Here is a 20806-nt window from a genome sequence, read left to right on the forward strand (position 1 = left end):
GTGGGGGGTGCGGCCTCCCGCTGCCAGGCTCCCCACCGAAGGTCCGTCCCGGGTCCCCTCCCCGCCACGCGCGCGGCGGTGGTGGCGGCCGAGTCCACTTCCGGTTCCGGCTGCTGCAGCTCCGGGCGGGCGGCTGGCCCTGGCGAGCGCGCACTAGGCGCTCCGGCTGGGCGCCACCCCTTCGCCGCGCCACCCCCTGCGACTCGGGGGCCCAGCGCTGCCCCTGCCTCCCCGTCCGGGCGATGGTGCGGCCTGAGGACGCCTCCACCCCCCGCCGCCGCCGCTGACTCCGGTCCCCCACTCCATGGCCGCCTCGGCGCCGCCCCCACCGGACAAGCTGGAGGGTGGTGGCGGCCCCGCACCGCCCCCTGCGCCGCCCAGCACCGGGAGGAAGCAGGGCAAGGCCGGTGAGTGCGCCCTGAGAGGCCGTGGCCCGCGAGGCCCGAGATTTGGAGACCTTGGAGGGGAGGGTTGATAAATGGCGGGCGATCCGTGGGACTGGAAGAAGGCTCCCGTGGAAAAGATAAGTGGGTGTAGCTCTTCAGGGATTGGGGGGCCCGGGTCACAGAACCACTGCCGGGTTTGGAGCCACGTTGAGAGTAGGAGGCACTTGAAGTCAGATGGTATCAAGGAATGGGGGATCTGTGGTTTCCAGGAACACTTAGCTGTGTTTCCGTTTTTCATGTGACTTGGATGAATACCTGTTAAATAGCCAAACAAATATATAAAGAAGTTAGAGTGGTTTCTGGGAGAGTGGGGGAGAAGGGCGGTGATAGAAACCTCGGGAAAACTCTCTCTGCCTTTGGCTGCTCTTTCAGGTCTGCAAATGAAGAGCCCAGAAAAGAAGCGAAGGAAGTCAAATACTCAGGTGAATGGTGGTGGTTGGTGGGAGTCATTCTTAGCAGGCCTGAAATGCACTGTCTACCTATGTCTTGTTGTCATTCTGTGTCTTCTGTCAGTCCCAGAGGAAGAGGCAGTTGTCTTGTTCTGTGTCTGATTATATATTTTCCTCCAAGAGATGATTTAAGCAAAAGTCTTATGGGTGAGGATAAGTCTTGTCTGGCTTAAGAGAGTTATTTTATTTACTTTTTTTTTTTTTTTCCAGTCCTAGGGCTTGAATTCAGGGCCTGATCACTGTCCTTGGGCTTTCTTAAGGCTAGAGCTCTACCATTTAAAGCCACAGCACTACTTCTGGCTTTTTCTGTATATGTGGTACTGAGGAATTGAACCTGGGTCTTCTTCGTGCATGGTAGGCAAGCACCCTACCACTCGGCCAAACTCCCAGCCCAGAATTGAATTCCCCCTCCCCCCCCCAGTTCTGGGGCTTGAATTTTCCTGGGCACTGTCCTTGGGCTTTCTCAAAGACTAGTGCTCTACCCACTTGAGCCACAGCACCACTTCCAGCTTTTTCTCTGTATATGGTACCAAGAAATTGAATCCAGGGCTTTGTGCATGTTAGGCAATGCTCCTGGCTCTTATTTACTTTTTTTTTTTTTTTTTTTTTTTTTGCCAGTCCTGGGCTTGAGCTCAGGGCCTGAGCACTGTCCTTGGACTTTCTCAAGGCTAGAGCTCTACCACTTGAGCCTCAGCACCACTTCCGGCTTTTTTCTATCTATGTATGTGGTACCGAGGAATCGAACCCGGGTCTTCATGCATGCTAGGCAAGCACTTTAACCACTAGGCCAAACTCCCGGCCCTCTTATTTACTTTTTATTTAGTTGGTTGTGGGGCTTGAACTCAAAGCATGGGCACTGTTCCTGAGTCTCCTTGTGCTCAAGGGTAGTGCTTTACCACTTGAGCCATAGCGTCACTTCCTATTTTCTAGTTAGGTGTGGGGGTGGGGGTGGTGGTAGTGTTTGTTAATTAGAGATAAGAATCTCAGGAACTTCCCTGCCCCTGCCTGGATAGCTTTGGATCTTGATCCTCAGATTTTAGCCTTCTGAGTAGCTAGGATTACAAGGAGTCACTAGCACTCTACTTGGCTTAAGAAAGCTGATCTCAGCCTCCTGAGTAGCTAGGATTACAGGTCTGAGCCACCGTGCCTGGCTTTTTCTATGCATTCTTAAGGTCCATCTTGAGTTTTGATCTGTGCCTCCGTGGTGTGTATTGTGTTTGGCTGTGTCTCCCTCTTTGATCGTCTTCTTCCTCTCTTCCACTAGGGCCCTGCATATTCACATCTGACCGAGTTTGCACCACCGCCGACTCCCATGGTGGATCACTTGGTTGCTTCTAACCCTTTTGAGGATGACTTCGGAGCCCCTAAGGTGGGGGCTGCAGCCCCTCCATTTCTTGGCAGTCCTGTGCCCTTTGGAGGCTTTCGTGTGCAGGGGGGCATGGCAGGCCAGGTACCCCCAGGCTATGCCACTGGGGGAGGAGGGGGTCCTCAGCCTCTTCGTCGACAGCCTCCCCCTTTCCCTCCCAATCCTATGGGCCCAGCTTTCAACATGCCTCCACAGGGCCCTGGCTACCCACCACCAGGCAATATGAACTTTCCCAACCAACCCTTCAACCAGCCACTGGGGCAAAACTTTAGTCCTCCTGGTGGGCAGATGATGCCAGGTCCAGTGGGAGGATTTGGCCCCATGATCTCACCCACCATGGGACAGCCTCCTAGAGGAGAGCTGGGCCCTCCTTCCCTTCCCCAACGCTTTGCTCAACCAGGGGCGCCTTTTGGCCCTTCTCCTCTCCAGAGACCTGGTCAAGGGCTCCCCAGCCTGCCTCCTAACACAAGTCCCTTCCCTGGTCCAGATCCTGGCTTTCCTGGTCCTGGTGGTGAGGATGGGGGAAAGCCCCTGAACCCACCTGCTCCTACTGCTTTCCCCCAAGAGCCCCACTCAGGCTCCCCTGCTGCCGCTGTTAATGGGAATCAGCCCAGTTTTCCACCAAATAGCAGTGGACGTGGTGGGGGCACTCCAGATGCCAACAGCCTGGCGCCCTCTGGCAAGACAGGTGGGGGCTCGGGGCCCCAGCCTCCCCCAGGCCTGGTGTACCCATGTGGTGCCTGTCGAAGTGAGGTGAATGATGACCAGGATGCCATTCTGTGTGAGGCCTCCTGCCAGAAGTGGTTCCACCGGGAATGCACAGGCATGACTGAGAACGCCTATGGACTGCTCACCACCGAGGCCTCTGCTGTCTGGGCCTGTGATCTCTGCCTGAAGACCAAGGAGATTCAATCTGTCTATATCCGAGAGGGAATGGGGCAGCTGGTGGCTGCTAATGATGGGTGACACTGACAGGATGGCCTGGGAAAATGTATATTTCCTCCCTGCTCTTCCAGGGTGATTGTCTGGCTCTTGGTACTTGTTTCCACTGGCTTTCTTTCTCCATGGAGCAGAAACACTTGTTCCTGGGAGCGGGGGAAAAAAACTGATGTGGGCAAGTAGAAGAGCCCATATTTGTTACTTTTCTTGGAACATGCCTTGAGATCTATAGAGATCCAGGAAACCAAAGCCCTGCTGAGCAGAGCCATTTTGTGTGTGTTGCCCTCTAGAGGCCTGGGGGTGCAAAGGGGATGAAGGAAGTCCTGGAAAGCAAGGTGTCCTATGTGCAGATGATACCTACTACCTGTGCCTAACATCCCTGTCTAGCCCCACAGCTCCAACATTAGCTTTTAAAGTCAAGTATTCAAGGTTTCTGGCTCTAAAAAGAAATGGAGTTCTTCATAACCCTTTCATGGGCTCTGGGAGACAGCTTTAGGGGCTATCTGGGGATTTCTCCCCTTTTCTGCCCTTCCCTAGGCTTATCTAACCCCTCCCCATTCAGAGCACCAAATAGCTTGAAGAAGCAGGAGCGTGCCTGGCTATTGCAGTTTCTTGGTGGCTTCAAGACAGTAGGTAAGGTTGGGATGCTGTCAGGACAAATCTTCCTCATACCAAAGTCACTGGTCCTTTCTCAGCTTCTCTTGTGCTTTTCTCTTAATGACCATATTTTTTGCCAAAAAATTGGATATACGGTTTTATAAACAAGAATATTTGAAGTTTGGGCCATCTTGATAGTCTAAATTTTGGTGGTAACCCCTCCCCCAGCTGTTGCACACCTCATGCTGTTCTTCAGCTTTTGATGCCCTTCTTTCCCTGCTGCTCTGGCCTGATTGAACTAAAGCTTAGAATGGCCTAGAGCTTTTATACCTCATTTCCTTCCATATGAAAGGATCCAGCCTTGGAGGCAGTGGGAGGCAGTGAGATCCACAATGCCATGGTAACTAAAAGGTACAAGAGCCTGGGGTTTTTGTTTTTGTTTTTCTTAGCTATCCTTTGGTATCCTCTTAGGCCTGGTGATCTAGCAATTCTCATTGCTCAGCCAAAGTCCTTCTCTGGACTACCCTCCCCTCCCCTCTTCTACTCTTCTCCCCTTCCCTTCTTCTGCAGTTCTGAAGGGTTGAGCCCAGGGCCTTACCCAACCAGGTACTGTAGGAGTCGAGCCACACTCTGAGCTCTTAATTTTTTTAATTCGCTTTTAGATAAAGATTCACTAACTTTGTCTGGTCTGGCTTAAATTCATGATCTTTCTGGCTCTGCCTTCAGAGCTGCTGGATTGTAGGTTTGTGTGCCTATTGTTTTATTTTTTTGCCAGTCCTGGGCTTGAACTCAGGCACTGTCCTTGAACACTTTTTCCCAAGGCTAGAGCTCTACCACTTGAGCCACCACACCACTAACAGCTTTTTCTATGTATGTGGCACGGAGTATTTGAAGCCAGCTCTTCGTGCATGCTAAGCAAGCACTCTTCTCCTAGGCTAAACTCCCAGCCCCTGTCTTTATTATTTTTAAAGACATGCTTGCCAGTGATGAGACTGGGGCCTGACCTGGAGCTCTCTCTGGTGCTCTTCTAACAGTGAACATGCACACATTCCTAAAAGGGATGGGAAGGCAAGCTGGGGAGTGTCCCTCCTGAGAGAAGTCTGAGCTCTGAGTGCTGGGTTTGGTTGCATAGCCTGCCTGCCCTCCTGTCTCCTACTACCCCTACTTCTCAGTTCCCTGCACATTGTTTGGTGAAGCCAGTAGGCCTTTGAGACTGTGAGGAAGAGGACTGGCTTTTCTTGCCCAGTTTCCCCAACGTTGAAACAGCGTAGGTGGCAGCTCCCTGCTGCTCACTTTGTGTTGTGTTTGTGGTTCTGTTTGCCTTTCTTATACTTGTTAGTATTTTTGTGTGGTCTCCACAGTTTGTAAAATGCTCCTGGGGAGTGTCTGTCCCATCTGCCACCTTGTCCTCTCTACTTTTTGGAAGAAAGTGGGGTGGCAGAGATGTGGTCATGGGATCTTTTGTATGGTTGGATTAATAAAATGACTTTAAAATACAGACAAGGACTTCTTGCTGTTTATCTGCAAGAAGGTCGGAATGTGCCACAGTTACAGCTAATGTTGCATCAGTGCCGACCAGCAGAGATCAAGACTTTTTTTTTTTTGCCAGTCCCAGGCTCTAGCTCAGGGCCTGAGCACTGTCCTTGGACTTTCTCAAGGCTAGGGCTCTACCACTTGAGCCTCAGCACCACTTCCGGCTTTTTTCTATGTATGTGGTACTGGGGAATGGAACCCGGGTCCTGGGTCTTTGTGCATGCTAGGCAAGCATTCTACTACTAGGCCAAACTCCTGGCCAAAAGACCACTTTTTAGAGTGGTTAAAGCAGTTTATTGAAAGCCACCCAAACTAGGCTAGTGTGGGAAAGATGTTTGGACCCAAGGGGAGCAGACACCCTGGGTTTTATACAAGATGCTACACGCAAAAGTGGGCATTAGTCAGATATACAAAAGGTTGGGCACGCTGATATGACCAGGTGGGCAGTTCCTTTCTAGCTGTATAGTCACAGTCATGACATCCTGTTACTACCTCTTCTGTATTATTTAAAGTAATGCGTTGTGGGCTTCCCACTACCAATTTAGACAGCCCTACCTAGTCTGTTCCCAACTCACATTCCAGGAAACTGGCCTTTACCTTGAGCATAGTTACTAGCCAAGGATAATTCTTCAATAGGAGGATGCTTTGAAGATAAAATGTCTCCTCCCAAAGATCCCTGGAAGAGGGAGTGACAAGAAGGTTGAGCCCACTCCCAACCTTCAGCAGACTCTGCTTCTGTGGTTGCCAAAGCTGGCCAGTGTTCCCTTACTGTTCCCTTCCCTATGTCCCAAGCTGTGAGAAACCATGTTTCCTTTCTGGGCACATTCCTGGACTGGGCCTGGAGCCAGGCAGGAGACTTAGCATGAAAGCCTCTGGAAGACCCCGTGTTTCAGTTCTGGATTTAGTGCCCACTAATACTTCTCAGTTATTTTGGGCTAGCTGTAAAATGTAACTCCAATCATGAGCACCCAGCAGGTTTTGTAATATCCCAGCCATTTGGTGGGGGGATCTGAACCCCCCAGCAATAGAATCACCAGCACTCAGTGAGCTGAGCTAGGAGTCAGTTTAATAGCAGCACAGCACAGCAGCTACTCTCCACTTTCTAGCTGATAGCATTCCCGACCCTCAGCAGGGCTGAGCTTTTAAAGGTAAACACTGCATGTAGATGGTCGTCACCATATGACATTACCTTACAATGCTCATAGTCAATAACCACAAGGATGAGACCACACGCTGGGGCTTGAGCAGGTTAAGCATTTTTACAAAAACAAAAACAATTTGGCAGCTAAGTCTGCCAGGTTATTACAGTTTTTTTTTTCTTTCTTGTGCTGGTCCTGGGTTTGAACTCAGGGCCTGGGCATGGTCCCTGAGCTTTTGTAGTTAATTGGAGATAAGAATCTTACTAATTTTCTTCCCTAGGCTGGCTTCAAACTGCCATCTCCAGATTTCAGCCTCCCGAGTAGCTAGGATTCCGGGTGCCAGCCACCTGTAATCTGGTGATTTCATTTTCTAGATGTTTTCCTAATCCATTTTCAGCCCCACTCCCATTTTGTTGTTCCTTTTTTTTTTGTTTTTTTTTTTGAGCAGGAGTAGGTAACCTAGGCTGGCCTAGAACTCACTTTCTTGCCTTGCTCAGTCCTGGGATTATACTTCCAACCTACTTCCCTCCACCTTGCTTTTTTTTTTTTCTTTTCCTATTTTTTGTTGGTGTGGTTTTTGAATTTAGGGCCTGGGCACCATCCCTGAGCTTTTCTGCTCAAGGGTAATGCTCTACCTTGAGCCACAACTCCATTTCTGGTTAATTGGAGCTAAGAGTCTCATAGACTTTCCTGCCTGGGCTAGCTTTGATCTTCAGATCTCAACCTCCTGAGTAGCTAGGAACACAGACATGAGCCACCATCAGTGGCTGGCGCTCTCTCTCTCTCTCTCTCTCTCTCTCTCTCTCTCTTTCTTGTTCTCTCACAGCAGCACTTCAGTTGGCTGCCCCTTAGGACCAATGAGGAGCGTAGCAGGCTATTTCTATTTCTGAATTTACAGATTTGCCACCTGTCCCTCCTCCTCTCTTCCCCCCCCCCCCCAGCCCACAGCTGTCTCTGTCTGTCTAGGGCCCAGTGTGGCTCCCTGTGTTGGTCACCTCAGCAGACACCAGCTTTTCAGCTAGGCTCTTCCTTCCCAGACACTCTACACACTGGGAAAGAAAGGGAGACGACTCATTTCTATTCGCAGCAGTCCCCAGTTGCCCACCAGGAGGCAAAAGCAGATTAGGGTGCTGCGTAGACCTCTCCTTCCTCCCCCAGGCTCTCCAGCTTTAGCTCTTATTCGCTTAAAGTTTCCACCCTCCTTGGGGAAGTCGACTTTTTATTGGTTAGTTGCTGATCACGTGATCCAGCCTTTTTCTTGAGCTGGAAACCTGGGCTGACTGCTACAAGTTAGCTGAAGACCGAAGCAGAGCTGGGTCAGGTAATGCCCGTGTTGGGAAGGGCTCACAGACTCCCTTATCCCTAGGTAAAGGAAGAGACAAAAGTCTAGGAGGAATGGCCATTACCTTGGATCCACGCAGCTGCTTTTCAAGAACCTCAGGGACCGGGGTAGGAGGGATATGGGTATTTCTAACTCAAGGACTTGTTCTGGGTCTCTTGGGCAAGTTCTTATTGCCTTAGGTCTGTTTGCCAGAAAGCTCTGGGGGAACAACTGAACGGTTGGGGTAAACTGAGCTGGAGCCGAGACTTCCTTCTTGCAGAGTGGGAGAGCTCCCCCTTTAGCTGCTTCTTAGAAATGACAGACGTCTTTGACAACCTTTCAAACAAGATGTTTTTGTTGAATCTTGTCAGAATAAGGAGAATGGGATGGAGGGGAGAGAGGGAGTTTTCTTCCCAGAGGTTTTGATTTCAGAAGATAAAACTCTGAAAATGGCAGCAAAGGGTGGAGAATAAGTAGAAAAAGAAATTTCCTAATAAGGCAGTGAGAGGCTGCCTTGGGAACAGGGTATCTTGGAGTCTTGGGTGAACACACCCAGAGACAGGTGTCATAGTTTAGGACCCTGAATGCAGGGCTTCCAGACTATCTCCTGTTTTTGTTTCTAAAGTATTTGTCTTGTTGACCCAAATACTGTTGCTGGTTTCTATGGAAACATTGGGTCTGACATCACTGTAGTTGCCATGGAGCCTGGTTCTGGAGGACCTGATCAGGCTGTTCAAAGCCAGGGATAAACAGGGATTTCAGCCCAAGCTGCTGCTACTTCCTTCCTGACACCACCTGTTAACAGTCACTAGCAGCAATGTGGGGGGGTGGGGGATATGATGACAGAACAGTGGGGGAGGAGGGACTGAGAACAGAAGGCTGAACAGCAGTGACGATGGATCTAGAGAAACCTACCCAGTGGTGTCTTGTTGGACTTGGTAGTAGTCATGGCAGCCATTCTCCTGGCTCTGCATCAAGTGTGTGTGTGTGTGTGTGTGTGTGTGTGTGTGTGTGTGTGTGTGTGTCTGGGATGCATGAACCTTATACCTCTGTTGAGTGTCTTTCACTGATCCTGGTCTTGAATCTTTTTTTTAGGGGGGGTGAGGCTTGAACTCCACCTAAGCCCTGTCCCTGAACTCTTCAGCTCAAGGCTACCGCCCTACCCTTGTGCCAAGCCCCACTTCCTATTTTCTAGAGGTTAATTGGAGATGAGTCTCAGGTCCTTTTGTGCCCAGGCTGGCTTTGTACCTTGATCCTCAGATCTCAGCCCCCTGAGTAGCTAGAGTTACAGGAGGAGCCACTGGTGCTGGCTCTGGTCTTGAATTTTCACTTGTGAGAACCACAGAACTTAAAACCAGCTGAAACAGATGGGGGCCGTGTGGCTGATTTCAAGGGTAGCACTTCTTGAGCCTCTCAGCCCACAGCCCCTTCTCACTGTTGCTTTCCATATACTGCCTTTGTGGTCCGTTGGGAAGTAGTTATTTATCTTCCTGTGAGAGATCACCCTCCATGCAGGACTTTGAAGGAATCAGCCCATCCATCGCTTTGCCATATCTGGTCCCTTTTGCAGCTTCCCAGTGTGGTCCTGACCCTTTTTCTTGCCTTGCTTTGTGTCAGGCTTTGGAGGCTGAAGTCATGCCCTCACCATGACCTTGCCAAGTCAGAGCAGATAAGCTGAGGATAGGACCACAGTCCTGTTACAAGGAGAGTGAACAAAGGTGTGTTGTGTGGATTAAGCTCTATAAGCATTGCTTAGTCCTAGGTACACTTGAGAATTGTCTAAGCAGTCCCACAGAAAGGAGGGGACATCACTGCCAGGGAATGTTGAGAACCCTGAGCTAGATATAGGAGGACTGATGGGAAATTGACAATGGAGATTCAGGCTGGAAGGAAACACATCATATCTCTCCAGGAGGTGTTTGTGAGCTGTGTGATATTGTAAAGAGGGAGGTCCTATCATGTTGTTGTTTTTGGGGGGGCAGGGGGGTCATGGGGCTTGAACTGTGTCCTGGGAGCTGTCCCTGAGCTCTTTTGCTCAAGCTACTGCCCTACCCCTGGGCCTGGGTACTGTCCCTGAGCTCTTCAGCTCAAGGCTACTACCCTACCCGTGTGCCACAGCCCTACTTCCCGTTTTCTAGTGATTAATTGGGAATGAGTCTCTCGGCTTTGTGAACCGAGATCTTCAGATCTCAGCTTCCTGAGTAGCTAGGATTACAGGCGTGAGCCATGTGCCTGGCTATGTTGTTGTTTTTCTTAATCATATTAGTTTTTGTTTTGTTTTGTTGTTGTGGGCAAATTGTGTTAGCCTTTTGGGGCTTTCTTTTCCCTGACTGTTAGCATCATCAAGGGGTTGTACCCTATGTTCCCAGGGCCCTTTCCAGTCTTAGCTTTGACCTTTCAAGGTCACGATAGCTTTCCAAGGGCCTGAGGCTCTGGGAAGAGACAGCTTCTCTGTGGCTGTTGGCAGGTGCTGATTTGCAAGGCAAATACTGCCCAGAAGAGCTGAGAGATCAGGGGCAGGACTGGAAGCAGCCTGGGTTCTGGAGGCTGCTGCCCAACCTTCTATCCTTAGAACTTTGCCAAGTTTGCTTTCCACATCCTGCCTCTTCTAAAGGGAGCTTCCTGTCCTTAACAGAGCTTTCTTCCACAGGTAGCAACCCCGGCAACCCCTGGGACCTCAGCAACGATGGCCTCCTGCCCGGACTCAGATAATAGCTGGGTGCTGGCTGGTTCAGAGGTAGGAAAAACTGTCCTGGGAACCACATTTGGGGGTAGGGCTGCTGGGCTGAGCTACTCTTGGGTCCATCCTCTTCCTTGCTCCTGACGAACTACATTGCCTACTATTGGCTGTTAAAGAAATGTCAGGGGCTGAGAGTGTGGCCATGATGCCCTGGATTCTATTCCTCAGTACCACATTAACAGAAAAAGCTGGAAATGTGCTGTGGCTCACATAGTAGATGCTCAGGGACAGTACACCGACCCTGAGTTCAAACCCCAGGACTGGTAATAAATAAATAAATAAATAAATAAATAAATAAGAGAAAAGAAAAAAAGAAAAGGAAGAAAGAAATTAATTTCAATGGCAGAGAGATCTGGGCCTGTGCTGAGACTTGGGTCATACCTGGAAGGGAAGGTTCCATTTGGGTAAACTGAGAGGATTAAGGAAGGAGTTCTGGTGGGGAGATCTGCTGGAACAAGGACCTGAGGCAACAATGGGGGAGACATGTTGGGGAGACTGAGGAGGTCATTGGATAGAGACAGAGCAGAGCTGGGAATCTCAGGAAGCTTGAAGGGTTTGGTGAGGCAGGCATGCCTTATCCTGATGGCCAGTCAGTGAAGGGGTTGGAGAGAGGCAAAGCCACTCCATGGGCTGGGGCAGGGACAGTGTTTCCCAAGTTTCTATAGCTATCCAGGTAGCGGTTGTTGGGATGGAACCCAGAGAAGCCCTGAAGCCCTTGAAAAGAGAGAAGAGTTGTCAAAATGAGACCCTGGTAGATAAAAGGGGGATGGGAAGAATTGGTCTCTGAGATCTCTCTGAGATTCCTGCTTTGTGTCTTAGAGCCACCAGAAACCAGTTTGGGTAGGTCCTGCTATAATCCTAGAAGCAGAAGCATTATTTCATTATTCGTTGTACCTGCCCTGGCCTGGATTACTGGTCAGTAGGCCAGTAGGCTTTTTTTTTTTTTAAGAAGCTCCTTTTGGGTCCTGGGACTTTGAGGTGCTATTGAAGAGCCCAGATGGGAGTGAGGAGTTTCCCTCAGTAATAGCACTGGAGCAGGACACAAGACCTATGGCTCATGGGTTGAGGGGGAGGAGGTTGGGGAGAGGATAGACGCTGCGTTTTTAGTTGGCCTTGGCCTTCTGTAGGGGTGCCTTTGCTGACAGCTGGGGGAGCTTGGCCAAGCCATTTTACCTCTGTCCTCTTCTGGAAAACCAGTGTTATGATCCTTGCCTTGTAAGGGTATCCAGAATCACATGATTAGACAATTGCAAAGAAATATATTAAGGTCACAAATTATTTTTGGAGAGGGAGTAGGAGCCATAGACAGGGTGGGTGAGCGGGCTCTGAGCCTGCCACTGGGAAGCATGCAGAAAGCCGAGGCAGGGCTTTGTGTTCAGGGCTGGAGAAGGCACTACTTAGGGGTGTCCTGTTGGCTGCAGCAGGGGGAAGTTGGGTTTCTGTCAGCAGTATGGGGGAATGGAGACTGGAGACAGTGGGGAAAACCAGAAAAGCTCAGAACTTGGAAGTGGTTGGGTTAATGTGAGAGGGGCTATAGGATGTCCCTTAAAATGTGTCTGTGACCCTTGGCCTCCCAGCAGACTTTGTTCTTTTGCCGTCCTCTTATCTCCTACCCCTTAGTTAGTGATGGTCTTGTGGGACAGGAGGGCCTCAGGCTCCAGCTGGCCTCTCTCAGAGGCTAGCAGGCTTATGCAGTGGCCCAGGGCCTGGTGCTTCCTGGCTTCCTGGGAGCCTGGCCTCTGGAGGTTCATGGGATCAGTGATAAGGTGAGGGAATGGCTGAGCTGAGGCTCACTTTGAATCCGCTTGCTACTGAACCAGATGTGGGCGGGGGTCCCTGAGTGTAGCTGACCCAAAGCACCACCATCAGCATCCCTGCTTCTGCCTTTGTGCTACCTTTCTTCCTCTGGATCATCCCTGAGAGCATTCCATATCCCACTCCACAGAACCTGCCTGTGGAGACATTGGGCCCTGAACACAGGACAGATTCAGAATCCAAGAGACCCACTCAGGACCCCGAGAGCCTCTCCAAGGCAGATGATGAAGAATTAGCTGAGACCTTGGATGGGAAAGGTAGGGGACGCCATGGAGAGTAAGGCATAGCTACCTTCCATCTTCTGGGGTGTCTGTCTCCTCAGGGAAGGGGATACTGCTTGGTCTTATTTCCCTATTAGCTTCAGGTTATAGATGTCTGTTTTCACCACCCAGGCCTTTTCCTGTCCCTATCCACCTGGTGGGGTTCAAATAGAGCTGGAAGGCTGTGTAGAAAGCTCAGCTGAGGATGGTGGTTTTTCCTTGGCTTTTCTCCTACCACAGGAACCGCCTTCCAGACTGAAAGCCCCCAGAATGAAAGTCCCACTCAGGTGGAAGAGACCAAGGCCACGGTGAGGCTCTTCATTGGGGGAGGGAAGGAAGGCTAGGGGGAAGGAGAGGACATTACTCACAGCTGTGTCCACATAGTCTGTTCTGGGAGGTGATGACTATGGGACAGAGTCTCCTGGTCCGGGGGACACAGTGGTCCAGGAAGACTTGGAGGACACTTCTTTGGTGACAAGCCTGGGACCAGACGCAGAGGACCTGGAGGACCAGAACCTTCCCTCAAGTCCCCAAACAGGTGATGGCCACCTCCTTGCTTCCTTCCCTCACTGTCCTAGGAGGTATGGGCAAGGGAGCAGCTATTATTCCTGAGTACATGTTCAAGTCCACATGTTCAAAGTCAAGACTTTGCAGCTTGTTGCCGTCCTTCCTCAGTACCACTCCTCAGGACATGGAAGCTCAGAGAAAAGGACGTGAATGAGGTCAATAGCTGGGTGACTCCTCTCTTCTGTGTGTCCTCTTCTTGAGTAGAACTCAACATTCATTTTTAGAGTCTCTTCCTTACGTTCACTCCACAAAGAAGTCCATGTTAGCCAGGGTAGTTCATGTCTATAATCCTAGTTTCTCAGGAGGTTGAGATCTGAGGATTACAGTTCGAAGCCAGCCTGGGCAGAAAGATCCAATAAGATTCTTATTTCCAATTAACCACTCAAAAACTGCAAGTGGCTCTGTGGCTCTTTGTGTTAGCCTTGAGCACAAAAGAGGCTTAATGTCAGCACCCAGGCCCTGAGTTCAAATCTCACAACTGACAAAAAAAAAAAGTCTGCAGCCACTCCCAGGACAACTGAGAAGCCTAGGCCTGTGGTCTAATGTAGAGCCTTATCAATACAGACATGTGGCCTCACTCCTCCAGATGCTGCAGCTTTAGCCTAGAATGTTCTCTTCCTCTTGCCCTCTCTACCTACTCTGTGCTCAATTCCATTCAAATGGCACCTCCAGTTATCCCTGTTTTTCCCTTGTTCTCTGCATGCCTTCTGACTGAACTACCTCCCTCCTCTCTTTTAGGAGCTCCTTAATTACATCTCCTCTATGTACTCCTTCATAGGTCTAACTGTGTCTCTGGCTCAGTGTTAGAATGTGTCTCAGGAATCTCAGAGAGATCCTAGCCCCAGTGACTTTGTGACTTAGAGCCACAAGAAATCAGGTTTGGCGGGTCATGCTAGAATCCCAGAACTTGGGAGGCTAAGGCAGGATTGTAAATTATTCCTGCATCAGCCTGGACTATTGGTCAACATAAATAGTTACTGCCCTAACTACACACAAGCTCCTAACCTACAACCTCTCCTTGGCCTCCCCAGAACCCTGGGCCTGTGTGTTCCAAGCGGTGGCCCTGACATACAGGAGTTAACTCTGTTGAAGACTGACAGGGGCCAAAGGGGAGGGATAAGAGAAGCTGAGGCCAGAAGCCATTTAGGAGCAGCCACAGTGGTCAGGCAAAGGTGATACAGACTTGACCTAAAGACATGGGCTTGTGAAGAGAGTAGAGTCTGGAAGTTCAAGGGCAGACCTAGCCAATTGTTTGGAGAGGGATGGCTCAGGTCAGCCAGATAACAGCAGTGGTACTCGTACCTGATTTGGAAAACTCCAGAAAAGAGCCATTTTGAAGGGCAGTGTGCTGATTGGTCCATAAGGAAAATAGACAAGCATGGCTGTAGGCAGTCAGACCACAGGCCCAGGGTTCTGGGGAGCGAGGGACAGGCGGTAGGTTAGGAGCTTGTTTCCAGTCAGGGAAGTGGATTGGTGGGTGAGAGAGTTATGATCCTGTAGAAAGTGTGAGAAGCTTAGAATTAGGAAGGTTCGAAGGGAGAAGACCGGGAAAGAACAAGGATGGCAGAATGAGTGGCCAGAGAATTGTGAGCACTTCCAGAAGCATGGCTGCCCAAGTTGATGCCAGGTTCAAGTTGGAGGAAGGAAGATTGTTTCAGCATGAATGTGGCTTTTTCTAGATTGGAAGGAAAGGTCTCCTGCCTCCGGTCTGGGCAGGTGCGGCCACTGATGTCCAGGCAGAAGTGGGCAGTCTTCATGTCCCTTTCCGTGGTCAGGGCTAGGGGCCTCCCTTTGCCTTCCTCCTCTTTTCCTCTCCCTGGGTCCTGTCTCTAGCTGCCTCACTGTCCTGTCCTCCGTCAGTTTGGATCAGGGAGGAGGGCCGCCGCTCTAGCAGTGACGATGACACTGATCTGGACGTGGAAGGTCTCCGGAGACGGCGAGGACGGGAGCCTAGTCCACTGAAGCCTGTGGTAGCCTTGGATGTGGAAGACCAAGCCAGAGGCGAGGGTTCGGGTGGGGAGCTGGGCATCTCCCTCAACATGTGCCTCCTGGGGGCCCTGGTTCTGCTGGGCCTGGGGATCCTCCTCTTCTCAGGTGAGTGACTCTCCCCTGTGGGGCCTTGGCCTGCACTCTGGCCTTGCCCTCCTCACCTGTTCCCTGGCTAGCCCTGCCTCCTCCCCTGACACCTCACCACACTCCTATCTCCCCCCTCAGGTGGTCTCTCAGAGTCAGGGACTGGTGAGTGCTGGTGTGTGTGTTGGGGTCCTCTGGGTTGGGTGTTAGGTGTGTGAGGGGTCACACCTTATTATTTTTTTGCCAGTCCTGGGGCTTGAACTCAGGGCCTGGCCTGGACACTGTCCTTGGGCTTCTTGAGGCTAGAACTCTACCTCTTGAGCCACAGCACCACTTCCGGCTTTTTCTGTGTATATGGTACGGAGGAATCGAACTCAGGGCTTCATGCATACTAGGTGAGCACATTATTTCTTAGTTACTAATGTTTGAGCTTTTCAGCATGTCCCTGGGCTCTTTACCTCACTGGCCTCTCAGCCAAGGGATACATCAAAGGCAGGAAAGGTGACAGGGAGAGGACAGAATGGATTCTGGTTGCGTTGGTGCCCAGTTTACACTTTACTTTCTCACAGCGCAAATGGAAGAGGCAGAGCTGCAGGTCTTCCCAGATCCTGGGTCAGAGGCCGAGTTGGTAGATACTGTTGGGGACAGGCAGGTATGTGTAGATATCTCTACCGGTGTGTGGCGCCTGGTGGCAAGAAACTGGATGCCCTGGCTATTTGGCAGTATGAAGTAACTGGCTCTTTTGCTCTCAGGATGGATTAAGGGAACAGCTGCAGACCTCAGTGTCCTCTGATGGTGTCCCCAGTTTGCAGAACATGGGTCTTCTGCTGGACAAGCTGGCCAAGGAGAACCAGGACATTCGGTTGCTGCAGGCTCAGCTGCAGGTGGGTATCAGCAGGAGGGAGTGGGCTTGGCTAGTCCCTTATGTTGTCCCAGTGACCACCCCTTAAAGTTTTCCCTTCTCACTCACACCCTGAGCCCCTCCCTTTCCTGCTGTAGCCTGAGCATCTTCCTGATTCCCTGTTCACATCCCTCATGCTAGAGGGGGCACAGCCTTGAGGCTGGCATGTCAACTCTGATTGATTTGTGTGGCCTTCGTGGTCATTGTATAAAGAAGGCTTTGAAGAACATGCCAACCTGGGTGCCAGTGGTTCACACCTGTAATACTAGCTACTCAGGAGGCTAAGATCTTAGAATGAGGGTTCAAAGCCAGCCCAGGCAAGCAAGATTGAAACTCTAATGCCAGTCTTGAATTAAAAACAAACAGGGCAGGGAATTTGGCCTAGTGGTAGCGTGCTTGCCTAGCACGCACGAAGACCTGGGTTCGATTCCTCGGTACCACATACATAGAAAAAAGCCGGAAATGGTGCTGAGGCTCAAGTGGTAGAGCTCTAGACTTGAGAAAGTCCAAGGACAGTGCTCAGGCCCTGAGCTCAAGCCCAGGACTGGCAAACAAACAAAAACAAACAAACAAAACCCGCACAGTGGTGGCTCATCCTATAATCCTAGCTACTCAGGAGGCTGAGATCTGAGGATTGAGGTTCAAAGCCACCCTGGGCACTAAAGTCCATGAGATTCCTATCTCCAATTAACCACCAGAAAACCAGAAGTAGGGCTGTGGCATAAGGCGTAGTGCAGTAGCCTTGAGCTGAAAAGCTCAGGGACAGTGTCCAGGCCCAGAGTTTAATCGCCTTGCCAAAAAAATAAAAAAAGATCAGGAACAGGGCCGGGAGTTTGGCCTAGTGGTAGAGTGCTTGCCTAGCATGCACAAAGACCCAGGTTCAATTCCTCGGTACCACATACATAGAAAAAAGCTGGAAGTGGTGCTGTGGCTCAAATGGTAGAGCTCTGGCCTTGAGAAAGTCCAAGGACATTAATCAGGCCCTGAGTTCAAGCCCAAGACTGGCAAAAAAAAAAAAAAAAAGATCAGGAATAGTGCTCAGGCTTTGAGTTCAAGCCCCAGCACCTACCAAGGCTATACCAAATATCCCAAGCACTGACCTCAATTAATAGCGAGGGCATGCGAGGTAGAAATGAGACTATGAGAGCCAAATATTGTCTCTTTAAAGTTAAGAAGTGTATAGATGCCAAGGCCCAGGATGACATTTGGGAATCCCAGAGTCTGGTTCTTGTTTGAGCATTGGAAGGAGGATGAGAACCAAATCCTCTGGGTTTCACCTTGGTGTTGGGGATTGAGCCCAGGGCCTCACATGTGCAAGGTGAGAACTCTACCAGTGGAGTTTCATGTTCAACCCCTGCCCACAATAGCTGAATGGAATTGGGGTAGAAGACATTGGGCCCATCCTGACAAGGACTCTTGTGGTTTCTTCGATTCCTAATCACATTCAAGGCCCAGAAAGAAGAGCTTCAGAGCCTGATGCACCAACCCAAAGGACTGGAGGAGGAGAATGCCCGGCTCCGGGGGGCCCTGCAGCAGGGTGAAGCCTCCCAGAAGGCCCTGGAGTCAGAGCTGCAGCAACTGAGGGCTCGGCTCCAGGGGCTAGAGGCCAACTGTGTTCGGGGCCCAGATGGGGTATGCCTCAGCTGGGACAGAGGCCCACAGGGTGGCAAGGCCCCTGAAGAGCAAGGCCACAGGGGACAGGAGCCAGATCCTGGCTTCCTGGAGCAGCAGAAACGGCTGGAAGCTGAGGCTCAGGCCCTTAGGCAGGAGCTCCAGCGGCAACGGAGGCTGCTGGGCTCTGTGCAGCAGGACCTGCAGAGGGGCTTGAAGGCAGCTGGCCGAGGAGCCCCTGCTCATGCCAGCCTGACCGAACTGGGCCACAGGTTGGCTCAGACTCTGCAGGGCTTGGAGCACTGGGGCAAAGATCCTGCTGTACCTGCCAATGCATCCGAGGCCTGGTATCAGAAGCCTCGCTCCCAGAATCCCAGAGAGTGGAGTGGAAAGGAAAAGTGGCACAGTGGGCAGAGGGACCGCAAGGCTGAGCACTGGAAGCAGAAGAAGGAGGAATCTGGCTGGGAGAAGAAGAAGAAGAGCTGGGAGGGTGAGGAGCACCAAGAGCTGTCAGGGAGGTGGAAAGAGGGTAAGCAAAGGGTAGAGGAGTGGGGGAGCAGGAAGGATGGAAAACGGCAGGACCCCAAAGAGTACCAAAGGAAACATGGAGGCCCACATTCTGGAGAAAGGCAGAAGCATCCTTGGGGGAAGGAGGGAGCTAAAGACAGTCATGGTCCCCTGCCCTCCTGGGAACAGCTACTGAGACACAAGTACCGGGCACCCCAGGGCTGCTCAGGTGTGGATGAGTGTGCCCGGCAGGAGGGTCTAGCCTTCTTTGGCATGGAGCTGGCCCCAGTACGACAACATGAGCTGGCCTCTTTGCTGAGAACATACCTGGCACGCCTGCCTTGGGCGGGGCAACTGACCAAGGAGCTGCCCCTCTCACCTGCTTACTTTGGTGAGGATGGTGTCTTCCGTCATGACCGCCTTCGCTTCCGGGATTTTGTGGATGCTTTGGAGGACAGCCTAGAGGAGGTGGCAGTGCGACAGACAGGTGATGATGATGAGGTGGATGACTTTGAGGACTTCATCTTCAGGCACTTCTTTGGAGATAAAGCACTAAAGAAAAGGTGGGCAGCTCTGGGGTAGGGTAGCCTGAGAGGCAGAGGGGGGTAGGGCAAGAGGGTTGTAAAGGAGCACTAGCCCCGAGTAGACCATAGCCCAAGGACTTCTCAGTCCCCGGATGGCATTCAGGTGTCCTATGTGTCTTTGAGGGACCACAGTAGTCTTTTGGGCTAGGGGATTTTTACCTGTCCTTGCATGTACCTTCTACCTCTCTAGCTGGAGCTTTCATCCAGAACAGACCTTGTTTCCCATGGCAGCTGCCCGAGTTCTCTTTTTTAGGGAGAAGGGGGTCCCTAATCCTGGGAGAGTGGGATCTCCTCTCACCACAGGACTGTCCAGTAAAGGCCTCTTCCTGCTCCATGCCTTTCCACAGGTCAGGGAAGAAGGATAAGCACTTGCGGAGCCCCAGAGCTGTGGGGCCCCAGGAGGAGCCCAGCCACTACCACCACCACCAGCATCCCCACAGGGGCTGATTCTGACCCCTGCCTCCGGGGAACTGGCCTGGGCCTGAACCTAGCCCATGATCCCCATCTGAACCCTGGAGGCCACGCTCCTGCCATCCAGCTGTCCTCCCCTGGCTCTTTGGTGTCCTTGAATGCCCTTCACTGTGGAGAGAGACAGCACCCAGCCCTGCACTGACTCCACTTTCATTAGAAAAGGACTTTCTCGGACTTGCTGTTTTGTCTTTGCAAATGTAGTATGCAAATACCTAGGCCTGGGCTGTGCCCAGTAGACTGATTGTGTTGTGCCAGTGTGCAGAGCCCTTGGGAGAGGAGGGGGGAGGATGGGTGGGTTTCTGAACTTGAAGCCAAAGAGCTTTTGTCCTCTTGTGTGTGTACATGTGTCCTCTTCTCCCCCACCCCCCATGCTGACAAGGCGCCTCTGGGACGTGACTGGAGCTGCTGGCTGGAAGCCCGCTGTGAGGACCTTCCCTGGGGTTTTGTTAGATTTGGAAGCAGCTGTCCCCTGGGGGTGAAGTCCCCTTTTTACTCCTGCTTCTCACATGGCTTTTCCTCCCTGTGTGAACTTAGAGCTTTGCCACTGTGTGTGTGTGTGTGTGTGTGTGTGTGTGTGTGTGTGTGTGTGTGTGTGTGTGTGTTGGGGGGGGCTGTTCTAAGCATAGGGGACACCTTAAACATAAATACAGGGACACCTGAGTGGATGGGTACCCTCCTAGGCCCTGGTACTTAGCTCCCCCCAGATGTCCTTTCCTCTTGCCTCACCTTCCTCATGAAGCCTCTGCCCTTGAGGCTGGGTCCTCATGGTATAAAAATGTCAATTTGGAGTCTGACCTTGGGCTTGGGTCCCGACGGGGTGGTCCTGGCTAAGTCAACTCTGGGGATCAAAGGACTGAGAAAGAGAGTAAATAAAGCAAGTGGATGACCTGTTTTTGGCATTCAGAAATTTTGCCTTTTTTGGAGCGAGGTTTGGTGGAGAGAAGAGAGCTTTCACCCTGGTCCCCGGCGGGGGGGGGGGGGGGCGGGAGGGGGGAAAAATCGAGGAAGCCACTAGGTGGCACCCTGGCTCTGCATTTCTTGAGTCATTTCCTCCCCACTATTAAGCATCCCCAAGTCTCAGACCCCCCACCCCACTTACTCGCTATAAAGAAGACCCAGAATCCCCCTGACTACTTATTTGGGAAGTCCTTCCTCAGTTCTAATCCCATCCTTTTTGACAGCTCAATGGGCCTCATGACAACCCAGGTAATGTACATAGTGCTGGGAGCAAAGTAAGCACTCAAGACCAGCTGTGTTGCTAGTTACAAAGGGGAGGGTCTAGGGGCTCTGGAAGAGGGGGAGGCTAGGAGGAGGGCCCTAGCAAGAGGCTGTGCCACTCTTTAAGTGCTTTAAATTTATGATTCTGGGACAGAGCAGGCCAGGCTGGGGATGGAACCACTTATTTAGCAAACCTGAAGTCTATGAACCAGAAATAGTGAGGCTCTGGTACCACAGCGCCTCCTTAAGAAGCTTGTGGTCTAGTGGAG

At 51.4% G+C, this 20806-nt stretch overlaps 1 protein-coding gene across 7 annotated transcripts; it reads left to right on the forward strand.

The window, feature by feature from the left end:
* The first annotated feature begins 175 nt into the window (after nt 1-175).
* On the forward strand, nt 176-20210 carry Pbxip1 (PBX homeobox interacting protein 1). Of its 7 annotated transcripts, none has more exons than XM_090340865.1 (13): nt 176-407; nt 819-868; nt 2160-2264; nt 10441-10527; nt 12476-12602; nt 12846-12913; nt 12990-13143; nt 15033-15266; nt 15387-15410; nt 15815-15897; nt 15998-16129; nt 17596-18827; nt 19196-20210. In XM_090340865.1, exons 1-13 carry the CDS (start codon nt 305-307, stop codon nt 19293-19295), a joined length of 2499 nt encoding a protein of 832 aa, XP_090196991.1. In that variant the 5' UTR covers nt 176-304; the 3' UTR covers nt 19296-20210. The 7 variants fall into 7 exon arrangements, with proteins under 7 accessions (XP_090196991.1, XP_090196992.1, XP_090196994.1 ...); XM_090340867.1 differs by lacking the exon at nt 176-407 and adding an exon at nt 461-527; XM_090340866.1 differs by lacking the exon at nt 15387-15410.
* Nucleotides 20211-20806: the final 596 nt, after the last annotated feature.

This window comes from Megascapheus bottae, chromosome 10 (genome assembly GCF_031878675.1).
Source record: "Megascapheus bottae isolate mThoBot1 chromosome 10, mThoBot2.hap1, whole genome shotgun sequence".
NCBI classification, from domain to species: Eukaryota; Metazoa; Chordata; class Mammalia; order Rodentia; family Geomyidae; genus Megascapheus; species Megascapheus bottae.